The 16,510-nt window shown below is 41.5% G+C and overlaps 1 protein-coding gene across 3 annotated transcripts in view; it reads left to right on the top strand.

Annotated features, from left to right (window-relative positions):
• NIPAL3 (NIPA like domain containing 3) overlaps positions 1-14,475 on the top strand; it is an 81,067-nt gene extending 66,592 nt beyond the window's left edge. For all 3 annotated transcript variants that reach the window (XM_077150819.1, XM_077150816.1, XM_077150817.1), the window contains 4 exons: positions 383-471; positions 1,880-1,943; positions 3,800-3,894; positions 7,981-14,475. In XM_077150819.1, coding sequence (XP_077006934.1) covers positions 383-471; positions 1,880-1,943; positions 3,800-3,894; positions 7,981-8,180 — 448 coding nt within the window. In that variant the 3' untranslated portion in view covers positions 8,181-14,475. The remainder of the gene's footprint in view (positions 1-382; positions 472-1,879; positions 1,944-3,799; positions 3,895-7,980) is intronic.
• The last annotated feature ends 2,035 nt before the right edge of the window (positions 14,476-16,510 follow it).

The raw sequence follows: 16,510 nt of genomic DNA, 5'->3' as shown, positions 1-16,510 counted from the left end.
AGAATATGATAAGAGCCAACAAGGGTCTTGGAACAAGTGACCTAGAATTGGCTCTTCTGAGATGGGGGGTCAGGGGAGCAGGGGTGAGGAGAAGGGCGGTCCAGGTAGGAACACCATGCAGTCAAAGGTGTGAGGCCAGGAAGGCATGGTTTCCTAGTGCTTGGGGGCTGGGTCTCAGGCTCCATGCCTTCGGGAAGAATGGGAGCAGAGCGGGCCCCCAGACCCAGAGATAAACAGTGCCCCAAGACATCAAGATAGCATTTGTGCAAAACCCTTGCAAGCCATGCTGCTTCATGGGTCATCTTCATGTCTCATGTCAGCTTTCACCTTAGCATTTCTGATATTCTGACAGCCCACTGACTGCTGTGCTTTTGTATTGAAGGTTTTTAAGTCAAGCCTCACAGATGTACGACTCCTCTTTAATTGCCAGTGTGGGCTACATTCTGTCTACAACTGTTGCTATCACAGCAGGTAAGTGTGGCCAGCTGCTATATTTCTGTCTTCTACCTTAGCAGCAGGGACCATATCCCAGTGCAGAGCAGAGGAGGCACCACTCTGTTAGACCAATTCTGCCGGTGAGAGTCATTTATGGTTTCGTGATGAAAATGCAGGCTTTAAAGCCAGACAGACCTGGGTCTGCATCCCAGCACTGATATTTACTAGCTTTGTGGCTCTGGGCAAATCACTCACCTTCTCTGAGCCTCCATTCCACGTTCATAAAATGAGAGTGATATCACTTACCTCCTAGCATTGCAATAAACTTAATTCATATATCCCCTACTCCAAAGGGGTCTTCAACAAGGTTTCTCTAACAGTTTGCTTCATTATCTTCTGGCTGGCTCCACAGTCCTCATTGGGCAAGTGGCCACAACTCTCTTCTCTGTAATTATTAGGGATCATGAGTATGTGAATCATCTGCAACATAGTAGGTGTTTAATAAATGATCATTATTGATATTTACCCTTTTCTTTTACCCCATGTCTTCAGAGAATGCAAATATATCAGAGTTTTTTAATGGCAATGATAACTAAAATCTTCAGAGCAAAAAGGCAAATAGTAGGCAATGTGCCTCCCTTTGAAGAAGGCCTGGGTGTAAAGCCCCATGCTTTGTACTGCACTTTAGTGTAGCGCTGCCCCAGTTCCTGTTCACAGAGGTAGGGCCAAGCAGGCCACAGAGACCTTCGAGGGTCTGTGCTGTGAGTGTACGGGGTGGGAAGCATTGACCCAGCACAGCCAGAAGCTATCCTGATGCGATGGAAGCATGGTCAAGAATCGTGGTCAAGAAGATTGAAAGCTAGTCAAAGTTGAAAGGAAAAGCAAACCCCATGTCCAGGCAGAGGTGGCTGCAGAGAGCAGGTGGCAGGCCCATGCCATGGGGATGGACCTGTAGACTTGACATCTGCCCACATGAGGTTAGAAAACTCTATTTAATGAAAGACCTGTTTATCCATCTTAAGAAAGATGGAGAAAGGAGGGCATGTAAAAACTGGTGAAATCCTAATAAGCTTAGTGCTTTAGATAATAGTATTGTTTATTCATGTATTTCCTGGTTTTGATAACGGTACCATGGTTATGTAAGATATCACTGGGGGCAGCTGGGTGAAAGGTATGTGGGAAATCTGTGTTCTTTCTGTGAGTCTAAAATTATTTCAAAATAAAAGAATAAAGATAAAGATAGGAAGAGAAACTGGGGGAAAAAAATCTGTTTCCCAAATGGCTTTTTTTCTATTCTTCTAATATTTTAACCAGGCACAGTCGTAATATTTTGTTATCATTTTGGTTTGCTGCAGGGAAGCGAGTTTAGCCAAATCCTAGACAGAAAGGCCAGTAAGTGATTTGAAAACAGCTCACCAGCATTTTCTGTTATGTGCTGCTGCAGGTGCGATATTTTACCTGGACTTTATCGGGGAGGACACGCTACACATCTGCATGTTTGCACTGGGGTGAGTTCCTTTTGCCTGCTGCCGCAAGGCATTGCATGTGGACTTCCAAGGCAGGCTGCCTCTCTCCCTAGTAGTGCTTCTAACACTAAGGTAAATCCTTTAGAGCCAGGAAGGCTACAGGTTTAGAGCCTTGTCTCCAGGGGTGAGCATTTCACCCTCCCCTTTCTCCTCATTTGAGCTTTAATCTCCTTGTCATTTTTAAAACGCCACATTTCAATACAAAAAGACTCAACTTCACCTCACATAAAAAATGTATATTGAGGGTACATGAGATACCATTTTTCACATATTTTGCAAAAACTTAACAGAATTGATAATATTGCATGTTGGCGAGAGAATGAGGAAACTAGCCCTCTGCTAGCCCTCTGCTACTCTGTAAGTGGTACTTGAATGGCAGAGGACAATTTGACAATGACAATAAAAATTTTAAGTGAGCATACTTTTTGATCCAGTATCCCATTTCTTATCATTTATCCTGGAAAAAAAAACTTCTTGAATGGGGACACAAAAATACACATGTATGACTATCAATTTTTTAATTATTGGTATTAGCAAAACAGAAGCAATTTAAATACCCAACACTAGAATGCAGTTTAAATAAATTTTAGTAAAGCTGTATAATGAAGTATCATGTTGCCATTTTGAAAAATTGAGGCCAGTTGGTAGGTACTGACATAGAACCATGTCTGGAAAAATTAAATGAAAAAGAAGTTGCGAACTAATTTTTTTGTGTGGCCTAATATATGATCTAGCAGTTCCACTTCTAGATGTATACCCAAAGGAAATGAGTGCATATGTTGACAAAATGACTATATAAGAATATTTATTGCAACTTTATTCATAATAGGCCCAAATAAGAATTTTTTTTTTTATTCTTGGTGTGCAGAGTCAGGGACAATGGCTGAGGCACCTCATTTAGAAAAACAAATTGTAGTATGTTCAGACAATGGAATTCTACATGACAATTAAAAATAATGAACTACTAATACCCAAAATAAAATGAGTAAATCTTAAAAGATATTTTATTGAATGAAACACACCAGACACAAAAGAGTACAGTATGATCTGACTTACAAGAAGTTCCAAGAAAAGGCAAAACTAATTCATGATAGAAGTAAGAATAGCTCTGGGGATGAGTTGGCTTTGATTGGGGATGTACACAAGGAAACTTCCTGGGGTGGGGGCATGGTGAGATAGGTTTCCTGGCTTGACCTGAGTGATGAATGCACAAGTGAAATTCATGAAGCTACAAACTTATTAAGGTTTGTGCATTTTACTGCATGTAAATTATATCTCAAGTTTTTAGAAAGTGTGCTTGCCTTTATAAGCTATAGGGAAAAGAAACGATAAAAAAAAAAACAACACTGAAGAATACACACCCACCTGGTGGAGTACAGGGACTTCCCAATTTTTACTGTTTTACCTGCTATATTTCTGTATTGGTTGAATTCAGATCATAAAAGACTTTTTTTAATTTACAAAAACTCCACATTTTTTTTTTTTTTAACATGGGCAGGCACCGGGAAAACTCCACATTTTTAAGGCAAGGTTCTGAGAATACTGGCTCAGTTGAAGTAAAGTACCTTGGCAGTTTTGCAAGGGAATACCTAATTTATTTTGATTAAGTCTACTGCAGAGCATAGGGGATCCAGGGCTGCACACACTATTGTTATTCAACTAGTAATGCTGCTTCCTGCTGAACTTGGGCCCAGCAGCCTCTGATGTCTGCTCAGCAGTGAACCCTCCTCTGCAGCCTGCAAGCTTTGTTTTACCTTTTCCTCACCATCTGGGTTTGAAAGCATTACTCCCCAACCTCTGGGCCTTATACCTCTCCCTCCCTTATCTCCTTCCTTCAGGTGTCTCATTGCATTCCTCGGCGTCTTCTTAATCACACGTAACAGGAAGAAGCCCATTCCATTTGAGCCCTATATTTCCATGGATGCCATGCCAGGTAACGTTAAAACTCCACATGTCCAGTTAGCCAGGCTGTCCACATAGAATGATGGATACTTCCTGTTTAAAAACAGACAACCAAGCGCTGAGTTTGGTAGAGGGAAGGTGTGCTGTGATGTTACTGTGTGACCGATCTCTCACTGTCTTTTTTTTTTTTATTCTTGGTGTGCAGAAGCAGGGACAATGACTGAGGCACCTCATTTAGCTTTGAGCTCTTCTTGCCAGTTCCATGTCTGTTTCAGGATCTGTAAAGGAATATCCTGATTCATCCTGTTTATAATTATGATCTTGTAGCACCATGCTTCAATCTTACAAAAGGAAAAATCCATTCATCTAGTTGGAATGGATTGATCAAAGAGGGAAGGAAAATAGAATCAAATTCAAATACTCTAATGCTGCTCCTTGGATTCCACAAGAGAGAATATTGTTCCGTAAACCTGATTTCCCAGGGAGCTAAGGATTCACACTAAAGGGCCCAAACTCAAATGCCTCTAAGCCCTGAAAGTAACACAAATGTGTGGACAGTCAAATAGTACACAATAGGGAGTGGTGAGGCCTGTGGAGAACTGGAACTTGTCCATCTAGCCAAAAGGGATTCAGATTTAGAAAAGTAAGACATTGGGCCTGCTCCTTTGAGGTTTGCAGGCCTAAATTCTGTAGATCACCAGTAACCACTTTAACTCTTCACACAAGATTCTTATTTTTAAATATATGAGATGGAACTCTTTCCAAAACATAATGCTCCACCTTTCATTAACACAATCTAATGAACAAAATGTACACACATTGGCGCCATAGGGTATTGCCTAATTAAAAGTAGTTTTGATACTGTACTGCTGTGATGCAGGTGTGTTCTCCGAGCTGACTGAGGTGCCCCTACATTAAATGGCCCCAGGGTTTGTGTGTCCACTTCTTATATGATTTCCTCATATCTTGCTGTTAAACTGTTGTCTGTCATTTTTGCTGTTAACAGCCTTCCCATTGGACCCAACTTTTTAGAATTGGGTATAATATCACAGTAAATAAGCTCTTAGTTGGGGAACTTAGGTGTCTCCTAGGAGTTAAGTGCATGAGCTTTAGTGCATGGACTTTTTACACATCTAATCTGGCTGCTCAGATGCCTTTTTTGCTTACTTCCTTGTTTCTCGGCTGTGTTCCGGATAGATGAGGGCGCTGCATAGCTGAATTCCAGATAGGTGAGGTGTCAACTCTGTGTGTGTGTGCAAGTATTTGTACGTATATGTGTGTTTGTGTGTTTATAAAATATGTATGTGTATATTTATATATATATATATATAAGTATTTGTATATACATAAATAAAGGTGTATTTTTTTCGTGGGCAGTAACCTAAGGTAATCCGAGGTAACATTCTGTGGTCTGCTTGTGAGTGTGGCTCTCAGCTTTCTCTTTGTACTCTGTGGACAGTGGGGAAGTCAAATGCCGAAGAAGGGAAATCCTGCTCTATTGATGTGGCTTACGAGACACCTCTGATTAAGCGTGCATTCCGGATTATGTAGAGCATGGGCTTTGCTTTCAGATGGACCTGGATTCAAATCCCAGCTCTACCATCTACCCCCAGGGGGACTTGGGCACATGCCTGGATATCTCAAGGCCTCTGATCCTCACTTGTAAATTGCAATTCCCTCTTGCAGGGTAGTAGGATAATATGTGTAAAGACTCCTTGCACAGTGTCTGGGACATGGTAGATGCCTAGTTAAATTTGCTTCCTTTTTGCTTTAAAAAACTTTGAAAATGTAAATACTTGTTTGACCTGATGACAGGTAGGACATGAAAAATAAAGCTGCTGGACAATCTGAGCATAAACACAGTTGCTTTTCCAGCTACTTGGTTTTCCTGACCAACATCAGGACCTAGATTGTTATCTTCACAACAGACCAATAGCTACTATTTAAGAAGCAGTCATATTCAAAAAAAAAAAAAAAAAAATCACTGCATGTCACAGTTTGGAGAGGCTTTACGATTCTAGCACCTGGAAAAGTCCTACAAAATGAGAATGAGAAACGCTGCCCCTAATAACTCGGAGTGGCCTGGTACTCACAAGCTGGGACTTGGTGTTCTCCAGTTGAACATCAACAGTTTCACAGATGAGTGACATCAGCCAAGGTCATTCTGTGACCTGCTAAATCAAGACACAAACAGGACCCCTTCATAATCATGTCTGAACACAGACAAAACATGAACATTGCCCAAACCACAAACATGACCTGCCTTCCTCCTGTCCTGGCTAATATGAGTAACAACTGCTTCTTTATTAGTCACAGTTTTAGTTTCAGCCCAGTGTTCCTTCTTCTTATTAAGATATATTTATTAAGATCCCAAACATAGAATTATCCCAACTTCCTGGCAGTATCTAATCCAAAGCAAAAATTCACTTCCTTGAACCCTTCCCACAGGTCACCTAACACGAGTCCAAATCCTTTAAGAAGTCCTTTCTAGCATTCTCTTGTTGAGACACCCCATAGCTCCCTATGGTGTATATCACCCTCATTGCAGTGAGTCAGTAAACCCAAATTTGTTTTAACTGTAGGTGTACTTCTGGTGGTCTTTGTCTGGAGGACACTGACAAATTCCAAAAGCTAAATCATGGCTGGTCAGCCAGCTGTCCTCCCTGAGGAACAGGTACTCCTTCATACCACACTCCAAAAAAAATAAATCCAAACCACAGAATCTTAAACTGTGCCCTTCAAATAACCATCAGATAAGGCTTGTGCACTACAAAGGTAGGGGGCCTTCCACAGACAGGGTCTTCATAGGCCATTTGCGGAGTGAATAAGATCATAGGCTCTGTCTCTCACTTAGCTGTGTGACCTTGGGCAAGTTAATTCACCCTTCTGAATTTGGATTTTCTTATGTGGAAATGGAGGACAATGGAGTATCTCTGTCAAAGAGTTGTTTGGATATTAAATGCCAGTATATACAGAGATCATACAGCACTCTGGTCAAGAGCATGGGCTTTGGAGTTTAAACCACCCAGTTTGAACCCTGGCACTGCCACTTATAATCTGTGTCCTGACCTTAAGCAAGTTGTTTAACTTCCAACTACCTTGACAAATACTTTAAAAGTGTTTAGAATAGGGTGGGCCACAGCGGCTCAGCAGGCAGAATTCTTACCTGCCATACTGGAGACCAGGGTTCAATTTCTGGTGCCTGCCCATGCGAAAAATAAAGTGTTTAAGATAGTGCCTGGCACCAGCTAGATACTCAGTACACATCAGCTATTATCATCCTTGCTGCTGTTGTTATTACTATGACTCTTTAAAAATGCTTAGCCCAGTGCCTAGGGCATGTTAAACTGTTGGATATCGGCTGGTACTGGCATGATTGTTTTATGGAAGACCCTGTATTTGATTTCTTATCATTCATCCTAGGGACAGGATGTGGAGGGTCTTAAATTCTTGGCAGGAAGAGTTGGCTCCAGAGGTAACCAGTTCTCACCTTATGTAGGGGATAGAATAAGGTTAAAGAAGTTAAAGTTTAAAGTCTTTACCCTCGAATGTAAGCTGAAATGCAGTATCATTATGCCCAGAAGTAATGAACAGAATCATATCTTACCTAATATGTATCAGGATGTTAATGTTTAAAGTCAAAACACTCTCCCTCTGAACATCATGATCTATCTATCTGTCACTATCACAGGTCCATGACACAGATGTTAGCCTTTTCCCTCAATGGCATAATGAGGTTTTTTTCTGGGTTCTGGTTTAACTCAGCAGTAAAGTGTTGGCATCTACCACGTTCAAAGCACAGTGCTAGCTCTGCCCCACCTTTGCCCAAGCAAACAGGCCTACCTCATTCTAGGCCAACTGAGGTTTCTCTTAACCATAGCTGGTCTGTGTGCATATTTCCTAAAAGTCCATCCCTTGTTGCTTAGCAACTGTAATATTCCTAGTGTATATTTGTGGATATTCTCTTTTAAATCTAAAGCATTCGGGATATTGACAATGCACATGATTAGCTCCAGAGCACTGTAATTAGTCTGTGGTGGGATAAGGGAAGAAAAGATGTCACCTCCTTTGGCCCCCTTACCACATAATCATTTGGGGAAAATGGATTTCATTTCAGGTATGCAAAACATGCATGACAAGGGGATGACAGTCCAGCCAGACCTCAAAGCTTCCTTTTCCTATGGAGCCCTGGAAAACAACGACAACATTTCTGAAATCTATGCCCCTGCCACCCTGCCCATCATGCAAGAAGAACATGGCTCCAAAAGTGCTTCAGGAGTTCCCTACCGAGTCCTGGAACACACCAAGAAGGAATGAGCCCATCTTGAATGAGATTCACCTTCCCTCGAACTGTAGCTGTTCAGGTTCTGCTGACAGTGATTCAACCCTTCAACTTGCCTTTCAAGTCTTATTTTTTTTAAACCGAGAACTCTGTAGACAGGGATCTTAGAAGGTCTTTGTCTCTGACATAGGATATGTTACCTTGGTCTTGGAAATTTCAAATGATGAGTATGAGGGATGGGGGGATGAAAGCAGTATTCCAGGTAGGCAGTATAGAACTCAGCCTCTGCCTGGTTTAACCCAGTGGGGTTGGGAAAGCCTTTTTATTGTCATTGGGATGGTAGCTGGGCTTCCCCAATCAATGACCTAAGATTGCCGCATTCTTCATAGCTAAATGAAGTAGAGATTCTGTTCCTATTGTTCAAATCCATTGAAGAGCTGGAGTATTCTACATCCAGTTGTAATCTTCTTAAGTGCATGCTTGATCTCTACCCATCACCCTCATAATTCCATACTCGTGATGACATTCACATAGCTTTCTCATGGCATGCTGGGCCAGTCCTGAGGTGTGGAACCTTCTGTCTTTCCCTTGTAGGAAGTGCACATGAGATGAAATTCGGCCTTCCAATTGCCTATGCCCTTCCAATGAAGATGTGCTTGATGTGTTAATATCAGATCTACTCTGAAGATGAACTTATTTTTTTATTTCTGTGAACTCCTTGATTGCTTTTTTTCCCACAAAGGAGCTGGGAAGTTGCGATAGGGAAGGGGGAGAAAAGGAAGGATTGGAGCAGGGGTGGTGAAACTTGAGCCCATGAAAGGAGAAAATCCCTTGCAATTTTACTTAAGATGATTATGTCTTTTATAGGAGAGTAGACAGAAGACCCAGGGGTTTATGTTTTACTTCTTCTCCTGCACACCAGTGCTCTTTGGGAAGACTGAGGGTCTTCATTCCAGAGACAGCCCCTCTTACCTCCACATTCTCCTTAGATTGACCAATCAACTTGATTTATTTGTTAATCTCCTTGAACTCAGTAAGGATTCTTTGGGTCCTCGCCCTATGCACATATGTCTGGAAGAGGCAAACCTTCTCAAAAATGGGCCTGCTGAATTCTATCTGCCTGGGTACATGACTGTCTTCCCCTCGACTGACTGCTTACTTTGGAGAATGGCAGGTAAAAGCTCACAAATTTTAATGAGCATTAGGATCCCCTGAGGAGTTTACTTAAAATGCAGCTTACTGTACTCCAAATGCAGATACTCTGAATAAGTAGGTCTGAAGTGGGACCCAAGGGTCTGCATTCTTAACTGACAGCACAGATGATTCTGATACAGGTAGTCCAGAGATGATACACTGTGACCATAAAATCCTAATGATGGAGGAAGATGGTCTGCTCAATCACCCCGAGGCCGACTGGAGAAAAGTTGGTATATCTGTATCTTGTTGCCTTTCTGAGGTTCTTCTGGCTGCTTAAATAATCCCCATAAGATCTGTGTGGCTTTGTCCACTCCAGTGTGTACTTCCTAGAACTACACTTCTTGCTTCTCGCGAAGCCTTTACCTAATAAGCAAGATAACAGTGTTAATAGGCCAGTGTTGATGGACCATTAACTTTTATGGACTGTGCTTAATACTAATTTAGTACCTTGACTTCCAAAGGTTGCCTGTGTATAGCATTTTAACCATTTCTGTATTGCGTCTTTAATGCCTAAAAAGCCAACAGACAATGAGCTTTTTTTCCCCCTTAGGATAGGTATCCACTCAATAGAACAATAGTCAGGAGGCATTTACTATGTGCTAAGCATTTGGAGGGGGAGGGCTACAAAGAAGCAGATGACATGTGATGGGTGCAAAGTCTGCCAAACTACAGAAAAAAGCTATGGAGGCCTAAGCCAGGAGTAGGGTATTCAGAACTGGAGATGTTTCGGCTCCGATCATGGATGATGGTGGATCCAGCTAAGACTTAAGCAAAGCCTAGAAAGAAGGGTGAGCCCCCTCAGACAGAGGGGCCAGCATTTGCAAGGGCACAGAGATGGGATGGGGAGTGGGAGAGGCGGCAGAGAAAAGAGCCAGGAAAGTTGGCAGGAAAGGGGCCTGGAGAGGTACACATGGACTGAATCACTGAGGGCCTTGACTGCCTGGCTAAGGAGGCTTAAACATTTCCAAAGGGCACGAGAGTATTGCTGGCTCCTGAGGAAGTAAGCGGCAGGATCCACACTGATTGGAAAGGAGACCTTTTGAAATAGTGGCGGAAGATTTGGAAGGGGTTAGAAAAGGTCGAGCCCCAAGCCTGAAAGAACAGAACCCAAAGGGGAAAGTAAAACCAAGTTTTCACTGCTATTCAGATTTTCCTCATTTCACCAGTGATTTTTTTTTTGCTGGCGAAAATTCGTGAATGGATGAAGGGAAAGTGAGCAGGGAGGCCATATAAGTGTGTCAAACCCAGGTTATTGTAATAATTTTAGCATATGTGCTCCTAACCTCACTCTGCGCCCCACCCACCCCCATCAATTTTCCCTTATTTGTTGAGCTGTGTAGCCTGAGGCAGGCCAGCATTCTTCAAATGAGTGTGTTGTCAGCTTCAGGTTTGCTGCAGCTCATTAGGGCAGTGCCACAAGGAACCTGCTGGAGCCTGGGTAGCTCCCCTGCCTTCATGTTTGGGGCTGTGGCACATACATAGCTAGATAGCTGAGTTCTGGGAGAGGTGAGCACAAAGTTGCATGATGGTATCTTTTATGGAAGCCAGATCACTTGTGTACTTGGGAAGAACAGCGCAGGGGAAGCCATCATCTCCGCAGTTCTGAATCATCTTGAGCCAGCTTCTCCCAGTCTTTGTCCCAGGCAACATTAAAAATCACACTGTTATCTCCTTCCTAGCAGCCACATACCTAAAGCAAGGTCACTACATTTGGGTTTAAACTTTGCAGTTATCTGGTCTCCCTCTCCCTACCCCGTACTTCCTGCATCTTCCAAGGGCTGGGATTCCGGGTCTCCAGATTAGATATTAGAACAGGTTATTTGCAGACTGGTGCTAACAAGGCTGAGGAACCCTGTCCCTTCCCAGGACACTGCAGTCCTGATGATGACGTTGCATTAAGCTTAAGGTCCTTTGTGGGGGTGGGGGTAAGGATTTGCAGTGTGGAAGTGAAAGCTGATGTTACCATTCCTTTTCTGGCGGTGATCAGCCAACTTCATGGCTCTGCATGGATATGGGATGTGGGAGAGGGCAGTGTTGGGAAACCTCTACCCTACAGCCTGTGAATTCCGAAACTGGTCCAATACTGACAGGCAAAAAAAAAAGTACTTGTGTTTCTCTGAGAAGCTGAGTAAATAAAGTACCTTAAAATGTATTTACGTGGATGCCTATATTTTGTTAACTCTGTGATTGATATGGCACGTCTTATTTTTCAGTACACTAGGTGCAAATAAGATTGTAAAGTGGTATTTAATTAAAAAATATATGTACTCATGTGATACCTGTTGAGTGTGACTGTTTAGCTAATACTTCCTAGAGTTGTCTAAAACAATGCTGTCTAAAACAATGTTTAGAGTTGTCTAAAACAATGTAGTACTTTCTACAGTGATGGAAATGTTCTGTAACTGCACTACTGAAATCTTAGCCCCTATTCAGATTGGCTATTGAGTACTTGAAATGTGGCTAGTGTGACAAGGACCTTAATTTTAAATTTTACTTAATTTTAATTTATTTAAATTTAAATAGCCACATATTTATGTAACTAGCGGCTGTTTTATCAACAGTACAGATCTAGAGATGCCATGATTGCAGTTGAAGTGGAATTGAACACTTTTTTTCCTGCAGTGGTTAAAAGCCTAGGCTCTGTGGCTAGGCTGCTTGGGTTTGATTAATGGATCCACCACTTTCTGGCTAGGTGCCAGTGGGCAAGTTACATAACCTCTCTGTGCCTCAGTTTCATCACCTGCGAAACTGGGATGATAATAGTATCTGTCTCAAGGTTATTATAGGGATAAGATGAGTTAGTATATGTAAAGTCTTGGAACTATGTTTAGGCATCCCATCAGGACATTGTATTATATTGAAGCAATGATATCCCTCCTTATTTACTTACTCAATTTTAATTCTATAATGAATACTTGTGACTTTTTTAGTTGAGCAATTCTAAGTACATTTGCTTCTCTTCATTCTGAGTTTCCAATCTACAAAAGCAACTTTGGTACAGTGCCTACACACACACACACACACACACACACACACACACACACACACAGAGAGTAATATATACACATATACTCATGCGTTTATTGAACACTTGCCAAATGCCACACACTATATTAAGACCCCATGCACATCTCATTTCTCCTTTATAACAACTCATGGGTAACTTCTAGTATTATCCCCATTTTACAGATGAGGAAAAAAAACTCGGGTCACATAGCTGGTGAAGAGGAGAGGCAAAATTTAAGCTCCAGATTGCCTGACTTCCAAATCCAAGCACTTCCTGCGGGAGTGCATAGACGGGAGCACAGGACTAGGAAGTAAGCCAGGCCTTGTTCCTTGGGCGCACTACCCTCAGCAGCGCAGCGCCATGACTGGTGACTCACCCCACACCCCACACACCTGAACCCTGTCACCTGCTCCCATTCCCCGTGCTCCGGGTGCTCCACCCCATCAGCCCCCAGTGAACATACCTGATCTCCACCCCCACCCCAAGTGCAGCCCAACCCACCTCTCCTGCACCCCTCCCAAGTACTACTTCCCCCTCCCTGTTCCCTGCAGACTGTTGCCAGCACATAAAGGTTGCAGTCACTAACCACCATACCTAGGCTACCCCACCCCCTGCCCCCCGGCCAAGTATCGCTGAACTTCACCCCACCCTCCCTGACCTCAGTGCATCCTTTTACGGCACTCCCAGGCCTACGCATGTGCCCGGGCCCCCAATCATGTCATTCAGCTCTGGGAACCGCACATTACAACAGTCCTAGAACTGTACATGCACACAACCCTCAGCCTCACTTCCCAGCTCTGAGAAAAGTGCCGACCTGCGCAACCAGGTTACATCTGCCCCCAATCCATGAAAGTGTAACATCGACCTGCTGCCACAGCTCTACGCATGCGCACAAAGGGCCCCATGCCTTAGACCAGCGCACACCAGGGTTACTCCCCCAAGACCGATTGCACACGCGCACCTACATCCTCCCTGGACACTGGGCACCCACATTCACAAGCATCGGCATAACATCCCCAACCTGCATCCATACCTGCCCTGAAACAAATCACTGTATTGAGTGCTCCACCCCCTGCCCTGCTCCCTGCTGTACAACCATCCTGCAACACAAGGCATTAGACTACTGAAAGAAATCAACTCCCAAAGTAAGTCAATCAAGATATTTACATGTGATGAAGACAGCAGAAGATCACTAAGTATATCACAATGCAGACAGATATAGCCCTGCCTAATGACCAAATTAAAACACCAGAGGGGACACACACATTGGAACAACTAATCAGAGATGTTAATACAACTCTACTTAATAAAATAAGTGGGATAGTAAATGACATAAAGGAGATCAAGAAGACAGTAAAAGAGCACAAAGAGGAATTTGAAGGAATAAATAGAAAAATAGAGGAAATCACAGAAAGTAAAGGCTCTGTTGACCAAATAAAAACACACTACAGGCACACAACACCAGATTTGAAGAGACAGAAGAAAGAATAAGTGATATAGAGGACAGGATAATTGACTTTGAACACTCAAAACAGCAAATGGCAAAAAAGATGGAAAAAAATTGAGTGGAATCTCAGGGAAATGATAGACAAAACAAAGCGCACAAATATAAGAGTCACTGATGTCCCAGAAGGAGAAGAGAGGAGTAAAGGGCTAGGAACAGTAGTTGAGGATATAATGGGGGGAAACTTCCCAACCCTCATAAAGGACATAAATATATGAGTCAAAGAAGTCCAACAAATTCCAAACAGAATAAATCCAAATAGGCCTTCCCCAAGGCACACACTAATCAGTCTTCAAATGTTGAAGAGAGACAGGAAATCCTGAAAGCAGCAAGAGAAAAACAATCTTCTACATACAAGAGAAATCAAATAAGACTGAATTCAGACTACTCAGCTAGCACCTGGAGGCAAGAAAGCAATGGTATGATCTACTCAAGATCCTGAAAGAGAAAGATTTCCAGCCAAGAATTCTGTACCCAGACAAACTGTCCTTCAAAACTGGAGGAGAGATTAAAGTTTTCACAGACAAAGAAGTCCTGAAAATTTGTCAGCAAGAGACCAGTCCTACAAGAAATACTAAAAGAAGTTCCACTGGCTGAAAAAAAAAAAAAAAAAGACAGGAAAGGGAGGTCTGGAGGAGGGCACAAAATTGAAGAGTACCACTAGGGTAATTTAAAGAATATAAAGAGAAAGCAGGAAAAGAATATATAGATCTGACAAATAAAAAAGATAAAATGGCGGAATCAAGAAATGCCTTTTTAGTAATAACTTTGTTAATGGTCTAAATTTACCAATTAAAAGATACAGGTTGGCAGAAAGGATTAAGAAACATAATCAAGCTATATGCTTGATTCCACTTGAGAATCTTAGACACAAGGATACAAATAGATTGAAAGTGAAAGGATGTAAAAAGATTTTCCACACAAGTTGTAACCAAAAGAAAGTAAAAGTAGCTATACTAATATTGGACAAAATAGACTTTAAATGTAAAGACATCATAAGAGATAGAGAAGGACACTTATACTAATTAAATGGTCAATTCACCCAGAAGATATAACAATCATAATTGTTTATGTTCCCAGTCAAGGAGCTCCAAAGTACATGAGATAGACATTGGCAAAACTGCAGGGATTGATAGATGTTTCAACAATAATAATAGGAGACTTCAATATACCACTCTCCTCTATAGATAGAACAACCAGAGAGAAGATCAGCAAGGAAATAGAAAAGTTAACTTTGATAAATGAATTAGACCTAACAGATAGATATAGGTCATTGCACCCCAAAGCATAAGTTTATACATTCTTCTCTGGTGCTCATGGAACATCTGGGATAGATCATATGCTGGGGCGCAAAACAGGTTTTTATAAATTAAAAAATATTGAAATTATTCAAAGCACTTTCACTGACCACAATGGGATGAAGCTGGATCTCAATAACCACCAAAGAATGAGAACATTCACAAATAAATGGAGATTAAATAACACACTCTTAAAACAAGTGGGTCAAAGAAATTGCTAGAAAAATCAATAGCTATCTGGAGATAAATTAAAATGAGAATACAATTTATCAGAAATCATGGGATGCAGCAAAGGCTGTGCTGAGAGGGAAATTTATTGCCCTAAATGCCTGTATTTAAAAAACAAGAAAGAACAAAAATTGAGGGCTTAGCACACCTGGAGGGACTTGAGAAAGGACAGCAAACTAACCCCAAAACAAATAGAAGAAGAGAAATAACAAACATTAAAGCAGAGATAAATAATGGGAGAACAAAAGAACAATAGAAAGACTCAATAAAACCAAAAGTTAGTCCTTTGAGAAAAGCAATAAAATTGATGGGCCATTAGCAAGACTGACAATTAAAAAAAAGAGAGAGGATGCAAATAAAATCAGAAATGAGAAGAGGTGCATTACCACAGCCCCTGAAGAAATAAAAGAAATTATAATAGGATGCTATGAACTATATGTCAACAAACTAGACAACTTCAATGAAATGGACAAATTCTTGGACACAAACAAGCTACACTGAATCAGGAAGAATAGAAGATTCAACAAACCAAACACAAGTAAAGAGATTCAGTCAGTCATCAAAAATCTTCCTACAAAGAAAAGCCCAGGGCCAGATGGCTGCACAAGGGAATTTTATCAAACATTCCATAAAGAACTAACACCAATCCCACTCAAAGTTTCCCAGAAAATTGAGGAAAAAAGAAGTCTACCTAACTCATTTTATGAAGCTAATATCATTTTAATACTAAAACCAGGTAAAGATGTTATAAGAAAGGAAAACTACAGACCAATCTCCCTAACGAACATAGATGCAAAAATTCTTCATAAAATATTAGCAAATTGAATCCAACAGCACATTAAAAGAATTATACACCCTGACCAAGTGGGGTTTATACCAGGAACGCAAAGTTGGTTCAACACAAGAAAATCAATTAATGTAATACAGCACATTAACAAATCGAAAGGGGAAAATCACATGATCATCTCGATTGATGCTGAAAAAGCATTCAACAAAATTCAGTATCCTTTTCTGATATAAACACTCCAAAAGATAGGAATCAAAGGTAACTACCTCAATATGATAAAGGGAATATATGAAAAACCAATAGCCAGCATTGTACTCAATGGAGAGAGACTGAAAGCTTTCCCC

This window comes from Tamandua tetradactyla, chromosome 2 (assembly GCF_023851605.1).
Source record: "Tamandua tetradactyla isolate mTamTet1 chromosome 2, mTamTet1.pri, whole genome shotgun sequence".
NCBI classification, from domain to species: domain Eukaryota; kingdom Metazoa; phylum Chordata; class Mammalia; order Pilosa; family Myrmecophagidae; genus Tamandua; species Tamandua tetradactyla.
The sequence above is the reverse complement of the archived record's forward strand: the minus strand, read 5'-3'. Positions and strand labels throughout refer to the sequence as shown.